This window comes from Piliocolobus tephrosceles, chromosome 14, assembly GCF_002776525.5.
Source record: "Piliocolobus tephrosceles isolate RC106 chromosome 14, ASM277652v3, whole genome shotgun sequence".
NCBI lineage: Eukaryota > Metazoa > Chordata > Mammalia > Primates > Cercopithecidae > Piliocolobus > Piliocolobus tephrosceles.
Genome location: NC_045447.1, coordinates 64,530,208 through 64,539,610, shown reverse-complemented (window position 1 = coordinate 64,539,610; position 9,403 = coordinate 64,530,208). Strand labels below are relative to the sequence as shown.

Genomic DNA, 9,403 nt, shown 5'->3' with positions numbered 1-9,403 from the left:
ATTATCTAAACTGTATCTATTACAACCAATAGCAACGAACTTTTCATGAGTTAAAAGAAAAACTCATGTGGGCCCCAGTCCTGACGCTACCTGACCTGACAAAACTCTTTACACTCTATGTGTCAGAAAGAGAAAAAATGGCAGTTGGAGTTTTAACCCAGACTGTTAAAACTGGGGCCTGGCCAAAGCCAGTGGCCTGTCTCTCAAAACAACTAGACAGGGTTTCCAAAGGCTGGCCCCCAGGTCTAAGGGCCCTAGCAGCAAAGACCCTGTTAGCACAAGAAGCAGATAAACTAACCCTTAGGCAAAACCTGAATATAAAGTCCCCCATGCTGTGGTAACTTTAATAAACACCAAAGGACATCATTGGTTAAAAAATGCTAGATTGACCCAAGTACCAAAGCTTGCTATGTGAAACTCCCCACATAACCACTGAAGTTTGCAACACCCTAAACCCCACCACCTTGTTCCCAGTATCAGAGAGCCCAGTTGAACATAACTGTGTAGAGGTGTTGGACTCAGTTTATTCTAGCAGGCCCTACCTCCAAGACCATCCTTAAACATTAGTAGACTGTAAGTGGTACATGGAGGGGAGCAGCTTCGCCAACTCCTGCAAAGTGACTCTGAAGAAGACGACAAGCCCTGCTCCAGTCACACCTGGAAGCTGACTGGTCCATGCATGCCTGAAGCATAAGGAAACTCATCGCGAGACTCATTTTCCTTAAAATTTGGACTTGTACACTAAGGACTTCAACTGACCTTCCTCAGACTGAGGGCTGTTCCCAGTGTATACATCAAGTCACTGAGGCAGGACAAAAGGTTGCTACGGTCCTATTATTTTATGGTTATTATAAGTGTACTGGAACTCTAAGAAGAACTAGTTTGTTTAATACTATTCTATACAAGGTATGTAGCCTAGGAAATGACCAACCTGATGTGTGTTATGACCCATCTGAGCCTCCCATGACCACAGTTCTTAAAATAAGATTAAGGACTCTCTTTCGGCCGGAACCGCCATCTTCCAGTAATTCGCCAAAATGACAAACACAAAGGGAAAGAGGAGAGGCACCCGATATATGTTCTCTAGGCCTTTTAGAAAACATGGAGTTGTTCCTTTGGCCACGTATATGCGAATCTATAGGAAACGTGATATTGTAGACATCAAGGGAATGGGTATTGTTCAAAAAGGAATGCCCCACAAGTGTTACCATGGCAAAACTGGGAGAGTCTACAACGTTACCCAGCATGCTGTTGGCATTGTTGTAAACAAACAAGTTAAGGGCAAGATTCTTGCCAAGAGAATTAATGTGTGTATTGAGCACATTAAGCACTCTAAGAGCCGAGATAGCTTCCTGAAACGCATGAAGGAAAATGATCAGAAAAAGAAAGAAGCCAAAGAGAAAGGTACCTGGGTTCAACTGAAGTGCCAGCCTGCTCCACCCAGAGAAGCACACTTTGTGAGGACCAATGGGAAGGAGCCTGAGCTGCTGGAACCTATTCCCTATGAATTCATGGCATAATAGGTGTTAAATAAATAAATAAATAAATAAATAATAAAATAAAAGACCTCTGGGCTGAAAAAAAAAAAAAAAATTAAGGACTAAGGACTGGTGGGAGCTCATAAATGATATGAGTAAAGTGTTAGCCAAAATGGAAAAAAAAAAAAAAAGAGTGCCCAAACAAGTCACCTTAAAATTTGATGCCTGTGCTGTCATTAATAGTAATAAGTTAGGAATAAGGTGTGGTTCTCTTAATTAGAAAAGAGGCTATATGGCAGAAAATAAGTACATCTGTCATAAATTAGGACTGTGTGGAAATAAATGTAAATACTGGTCTTGTGTCATTTAGGCCACTTGGATAAAAGAAAAAAAAATGATCAAAAGGATCCAGTCCACCTTCAGAAAGGAAAAAATGATCCTTCCTGTACTAAGGGACAAGGTAATCCCTTAGAGCTAGTACTAACCGATATCCTTGATCCTTGCTGGAAAAAAGAGGAGTGTGTGACCTTAGGAATTGATGGGGCCAGACTGGATCCTCGAGTAATGTCTTGGTTTGAGGAGAAGTTTACATATGCTCTCCTGACCCAGTGTTTCAAACTTTCTACGATGAACTAACTGTACCAGTACCAGAAATTCCAGGAAAAACAAGAAATTTGTTTTTGCAATTAGCCGAGTATGTAGCCCAGCCTCTCAATGTCACTTCATGTTACGTATGTAAAGGAACTGTAATGGGAGATCAATGGCCATGGGAAGCCCGAGAATTAGTACTACAGACCCAGTTCCTGATGAATTCTCAGCTCAAAAGAATCACCCTGATAACTCCTGGGTCCTAAAAGCCTCAATTATTGGACAATATTGCATAGCTAGGGAAGGAAAAGAATTCACTCACCCCGTAGGATGACTTAGTTGTCTGGGACAGAAACTGTATAACGGTACCACAAAAACAGTCACTTGATGGAGTTCAAATCAAACAGAGGAATCCATTTAGCAAATTCCCAAAGTTGCAAACCATGTGGACCCACCCAGAGTCCCACTGGGACTGGACAGCCCCAACTGGATTGTATTGGATATGTGGGCATAGAGCTTATGCAACATTACCTGACCATTGGGCAGGTAGTTGCGTTATTGGCACTATTAAACCATCTTTCTTCCTATGGCCCATAAAAACAGGTGAACTCCTGGGCTTCAGTGTCTATGCTTCCCGTGCAAAGAGAAGCACAGCTATAGGAAATTGGAAAGATGATGAATGGCCCCCTGAGAGAATCATACAATATTATGGGCCTGCTACTTGGGCACAAGACGGCTCATGGGGATACCGGACTCCCATTTACATGATCAACCGAATCATACGGTTACAAGCTATCTTAGAAATAAACACTAATAAAACCTGCAGAGCCTTGACTATTCTGGCCCGGCAAGAAACTCTGATGAGAAATGCTATCTATCAAAATAGATTAGCTCTCGACTGCTTGCTAGAAGCTGAAGGAGAGATCTGCAGGAAATTTAACCTTACTAATTGCTGCCTACACATAAATAATCAAGGGCAAGTAGTTGAAGACATAGAGATATGACAAAACTGGCACATGTGCCCGTGCAAGTGTGGCATGGATTTAATCCTTGGGCCTTGTTTGGAAAATGGTTCCCAGAGCTAGGAGGATTTAAAACTCTTGTAATAGGAGTTATAATAATAATAGGAACCTGCCTACTGCTCCCTTGTTTGATACCTGTACTTCTTCGAATGATAAAAAGCTTCATTGCTACCTTAGTTCACCAAAATGCCTCAGCACACGTATACTATATAAATCACCATTGATCTGTCTTGCAAGAAGACATGGGTAGTGAAAATGAAAGTGAGAACTCCCACTAATAAAATGAGTGAGAGTCTCAAAAGGGGGGAATAAGGGAGGAGACCACTCCTCATATTGTCTTATGCCCAATTTCTGCCTCCAAAGAAAGAAGAAGTAGAAACTAAAAGGCAGAAATGAAATCCACAGGCAGACAGCCCAGTGCCACACCCTGAGCCTAGTAGTTAAGGATCGACCCCTGACCTAATTGGTTCTGTTATCTATAGATTACAGACATTGTATAGAAATGCACTGTGAATGGCCGGGCGCGGTGGCTCAAGCCTGTAATCCCAGCACTTTGGGAGGCCGAGAAGGGTGGATCACGAGGTCAGGAGATCGAGACCATCCTGGCTAACACCGTGAAACCCCGTCTCTACTAAAAAATACAAAAAACTAACTGGGCAAGGTGGTGGGTGCCTGTAGTCCCAGCTACTCGAGAGGCAGAGGCAGGAGAATGGCGTAAACCCGAGAGGCGGAGCTTGCAGTGAGCTGAGATCCGGCCACTGCACTCCAGCCTGGGCGATAGAGCAAGACTCCGTCTCAAAAAAAAAAAAGAAATGCACTGTGAAAATCCCTATCTTGTTTTTTTCCGATCTAATTACCAGTGCAAGCAGCCCCCAGTCACATACCCCCTGCTTGCTCAATCAGTCACCACCCTCTCACATGCACCCCCTTAGAGTTGTGAGCCCTTAAAAGGGACAGGCATTGCTCACTCGGGGGCTTGGCTCTTGAGATAGAAGTCTTGCCTGTGCCCCCAGATGAATAAACCCCTTTCTTCTGTAACTTGGTGTCTGAGTTTTGTCTGCCACTCGTCCTGCTACAGGATTACAGGCATAATAAACTATTTCTGTAATGGTGTGAAAGTAAATATTTCAAATTTTGCAGGCCACACAGTTTCCTACAACTTCTCAGTTCTAGCATTGTAATGCAAAAACAGCCATAGACAACAGGAAAATAAATGACCATGCCTGTGTTCCAATAAAATTTTAACAAACAAACAAAACAAAATGGTGGCAATGTATTCTCCAGTGATAGAAACCTGGGCTCCTTGAAGAAATGGCTGATTCTAGGCATGGAACAGGGAAAATATAAGATGAGCCAGGGCATCTTATAGTGCCAGAAAGTGAAGAAGTACTCAAAACACAAGAGGACTGGGAGCATGTCAAAGGGACACAGGAGTCAAACTAAAAGAGCTCTCAATAGCTGTAAGAAAGAAAAATCTAGGGCTGGGCATGGTGCCTCATGCCTATAGTCTCAGAACTTTGGGACGCCACAGCAGGTGAATCATGCGGTTGGGAGATCGAGACTATCCTGGCTAACATGGTGAAACCCTGTCTCCACTAAAAATACAAAAAATTAGCTGGGTGTGGTAGTGGGCTCCTGTAGTCCCAGCTACTCAGGAGGCTGAGGCAGGAGAATGGCATGAACCCTGGAGGCGGAGCTTGCAGTGTGCCGAGATCATGGCACTGCACTCCCACCTGGGCAATAGAGGAAGGAAGGGAGGGAGGGAAGAAGGGAAGGAGGGAAGGAAAGAAGGAAGGACAGAAGGAAGGAAGGAAGGTCGGTCTTTTTTCTACAACTTCCTAGGTTTACTAGATGGGTCAAGGAAGGAAGGAAGGAAGGAAGGAAAGAAGGAAGGAAGATCTTTTTTCTACAACCTCCTAGGTTCACTAGATGGGTCCTGGTAATCAAACTGAGAAAAGACAAACCAGAGCAAAACAGTTTTAATTACAAACCTGTGCAGAGGACTTCACAAAGAAAAAACTGTGGTTCAAGGAGGCAGCCAGATGATTGAGGCTTATATATTCTGTTAGACTAAACAAAGGAAAACGGGTTGGAGATTCCAAGTCAGGCAGAATTTTACAATTGAAAAATGCTTTTCTTCTATGATGCGTTCAGAATCTTATGTTAGCATCAGATTACCCAGTACCATAGCTTTTCACCTTCAATCATTTTATTTCATTTCCCGGATCCATTACCTTTGTTTCAGGGTATGTGTCTCACCAGAGGTACAGGGTAACTTAAGCATATTTTAAAAAATGGTTGATTGGCAGAATCTAAGGATGATGCCAGCCTCATGTCATGGGAGTCAGACAACATCCTGGTTCAAGTCACTCTTCAAAAAATTACAGCTTCTCCCAAATGTCCCCTCCATATTGACAATCTTTATAATCCAAAGGGGCCAGAATATTTTCTCATATATTTTTCTCTGATTCTCTATTTTCTATTAGTAGACTTTTTTGCTCTCTTTGCTAATCCCAAGATTTAAAACAAGTTATAATAAATTAGTCACTATTCTTGGAAAAAGCTAATTACCTAATTATTTTCATATCAATGGAGCTGGGTTGGTGGGGGTGGAAGAACAAGGAACAGTAGAGATATCCTAAGGCAATTAGTTGGAGGCAATTTAAAGAATAAAAAGAAAGTTATTATGCAAATATGTATCTATTAGCAGTTAATCAGCCTTGAAAAGAAGCATGGCTTAGAATTAAAGAGGACAGGAGATTCAGGTTTTTCACCTAAGTTTTTAGAATTCCATGTAATTAGGCCAGGGTGGGTGGCTCATGCTTGTAATCCCAGTACTTTGAGAGGCTGAGGAAGGAGAATCACTTGAGCCCAGATGTTCAATAACAGCCTGAACAACACAGTGAGACCCGCATTTCTGAAAAAAAAAAAAAAGAAAAAGAAAATTCTAGCCTGGCGCAGTGGTAACCAGACCCCCATCTCTAAAAATAAATAAATAAATGAATCTACCCTGGCATGGTGGCTCACGACCGTAATCCCAGCACTTTGGGAGGCCAAGGTGGGCAGATCACTTGAGGTTGGATCACTTGAGGTCAGACAACATGGCAAAACTCCATCTGTACTAAAAATACAAAAATTAGCCAGTCATAGTGCTATACACCTGAGTCCTAACTACTCGGGAGGGTGAGGCAAGACAATCCCTTGAACCTGGGAGGCAGAGGTTGAAGTGAGCTGAGATGGTACTACTCCATTCCAGCCTGGGGAATAGAGCAAGACTCCATCTCAAAAAAAAAAAAAAAAAAAAAAAATTTCTTGCAATTAATGCCCGACCTTAGAATGATTATAAATCTGCCAGGCAAGGTGGCTCATGCCTGTAATCCCACACTTTGGGATGTGGAGGTGAGCAGATCACCTGAGGTCAGGAGTTCGAGACCAGCCTGCCCAACATGGCGAAACCCCATCTCTACCAAAAATACAAAAATTAGCTGGGCTTGGTGGCACGTGCCTGTAATCCCAGCTACCTCAGGAGGTTGAGGCAAGAGAATCGCTTGAACCTGGTGTTTGGGTGAGGGAGAAGGGACAAAATGGAGGAAGGTGAACAAGATGGCACAGTCCTGATTGCTTCCGGGTTCTCCATCACCAACTTTCCCGCGCCCGGGAAAATACAGATCAACTGAGCATGCGCCAGGTGACGTCAATCCAAAGAGATCGAAACTTACCTGGCCACACCTATGGAGACGCCCCTATCACACCCTTATCCCGTCCACTGCCCTCCCCCTTCCAGTACCAATGCATAAAAGTCCACCGCTGGCAGGAGCTGATGTGACTTCTTCGGCCCCTCTTACTTGTGGACCGGAGAACCTCACCCGAGAGCACCAGCGCGACTTCCCTGGCCCCCCATACCTGAGGACCAGAGAACCTCTCCCGAGAGTGTGTGCATATTTGCAATAAAAGACTGCTGCTTTCCTATGTACTTTGGCCTCATGTTTAATGATTTAGCTCTCCTAAATTAAATTAAATTAAATTAAGACACCTGGGAGGTGGAGGTTGCAGCGAGCCGAGATATTGCCACTGCACTCCAGCTGGGTGACAAGAGCGAAACTCCATCTCAAAAAAGAGTGATTATAAATCTATTCCTTACTAAATGTTTATTATTATTTTACCAACTGCCTTTCTGACTAAGAGCTCTTCAGCTGTCTTTCTCATTCACATGATTCTCCTTTCATTGACTCTATTCCTCCTTTCATTGATAGAGAAGCCCCTATGCGGTAACTTGGATTCAGGAAAGCAACCTGAACAATCAACCTGTTGAAGCAGAGGATCCAGGAAAAACACCAAGGAAAGATTTTCTCCTTTTCATCTCTTCAACAAGTCCCCAACCATTTTGTAGGGAGAGTTTGCTAGTTATTTTCCTAAAGTCCCACAATGCCTAAGGCATGGGTGTGGACTGGGCATTTGCCCCTCCCCACTGCTCACTAGAAATGCCAAAGTGATTTGGTCATACTCACAGCTATTTCATGGTGAGTCTTGCAGGAGCTTTTTTTCTGAACCTGATGCAAATACCTGCCCTTCAGAGCAGGAAGGAAAGATCAAGCACTTTGTAATTGTCACTAAAAAGAATTCGGCCGGGCGCAGTGGCTCACGCCTGTAATCCCAGCACTCTGGGAGGCTGAGGCCGGTGGATCAAGAACTCAGAAGATCAAGACCATCCTGGCTAACACGGTGAAACCCCGTCTCTACTAAAAATGCAAAAAAAAAATTAGCTGGGAGTGGCGGCGGGCACCTGTAGTCCCAGTTACATGGGAGGCTGAGGCAGGAGAATGGTGTTAACCCAGGAGGCGGAGCTTGCAGTGAACCCAGATCCCTCCACTGCACTCCAGCCTGGATGACTGAGCGAGACTCCATCTCAAAAAAAAAAAAAAGTTAGAATTGAGGTATGCTTCTGTCTTAGTCTGTTTATGCTGCTATAACAAAATACCATAGAATAGGTGATTTATAGACAAAAGAAATTTAGTTCTGGAGGCTGAGAAGTCCAAGGTTAAGGTACTGGTTGTCAACCGTGTTTGTGTCCATGTGAAGAGACCACCAAACAGGCTTTGTGTGAGCAACATGGCTGTTTATTTCACCTGGGTGCAGGCGGTCCGAGTCCAAAAAGAGAGTCAGTGAAGGGAGATAAGTGTGGGGCCGTTTTATCGGATTTGGGTAGGTAAAGAAAAGTTACAGTCAAATGGGGGGTTGTTCTCTGGAGGGCGGGAGTGGGAGTCACAAGGTGCTCCGGGGGGAGCTTTTTGAGCCAGGATGAGCCCCGAAAAAGACTTTCACAAGGTAATGTCATCACGTAAGGCAAGGATTGGCCATTTTCACTTCTTTTGTGATGGAATGTCATCGGTTAAGGTGGGGTAAGGCATTTTCACTTCTTTTGTGATTCTTCAGTTGCTTCAGGCCATCTGGGCGGATGTGCAAGTCACAGGGGATGTGATGGCTTGGCTTGGGCTCAGAGACCTGACACTGGCATATTCAGTGTCTAGTGAGGGTCGGCTTTTTGGTTCATAGATGGTACCTTCTGAGACAGCCAAGGAGAAAGGGCTCCCCAGAGAACCTCCAACCAGTCTGTGCACTGGGAGGAATCCACACTGGGGTGGAGCCTCAGAAAGTTAATGCCATTTGCAGCAGGGAGGAGCCTGGCCTCTTCTCTTCTGGGGTGGTAACTTACTGGGCTTCAGTCTATGAGGCAGGAAACCTGCTAGCAGAACTCTCACTTTACTGAAAGCCCGTTTCCCTTTTTTTCTCTTTTTGCCCAATAAATTCCATTTTGCTTACCCTTCTATGTGTCTATGACCTTAATCTTTCCCAGTTAGTTGACAAGAACTCTAAGGAGAAAGTCCTGCAACACTTCTACCTGTGTCCTCACATGGTAGAAGGGGCTAGACAGCTCTTTAGGATCTCTTTTATTTATTTATTTATTATTATTATTATTTTTTTATACCGTCTCACTCTGTTACCCAGGCTGGAATGCAGTGGCACAACCTTGACTCACTACAACCTCTGCCTCTGGAGTTCAAGTGATTCTTTTGTCTCAGCCTCCAGAGCAGATGGGATTACAGGTGTGCCCCACCACACCTGGCTAATATTTTTGTATTTTTAGTAGAGATGGCATTTTGCCATGTTGGCCAGGCTGCTCTTGAACTCCTGACCTCAGGTAATCCACCCGCCTTGGCCTCCCAAACTGCTGGGATTACAGGCATGAGCCACTGTGCCCGGCCTATTTATTTACTTTTCTAGTTTTAATTTTTTTCTTTTTTTGGAAAGAAGCTT

The 9,403-nt window shown here is 44.0% G+C and overlaps 1 protein-coding gene across 1 annotated transcript; it reads left to right on the top strand.

The window, feature by feature from the left end:
* Nucleotides 1-1,004: 1,004 nt before the first annotated feature.
* LOC111543398 (60S ribosomal protein L21-like) lies at nt 1,005-1,534 on the top strand. The gene has a single exon (XM_023213374.3). It carries the CDS (start codon nt 1,038-1,040, stop codon nt 1,518-1,520), a length of 483 nt encoding a protein of 160 aa, XP_023069142.1. The 5' UTR covers nt 1,005-1,037; the 3' UTR covers nt 1,521-1,534.
* Nucleotides 1,535-9,403: the final 7,869 nt, after the last annotated feature.

Excerpts from the sequence above, each read along its gene's own strand:
- LOC111543398 (XM_023213374.3), top strand. The coding sequence starts at position 1,038 with ATGACAAACACAAAGGGAAAGAGGAGAGGCACCCGATATATGTTCTCT.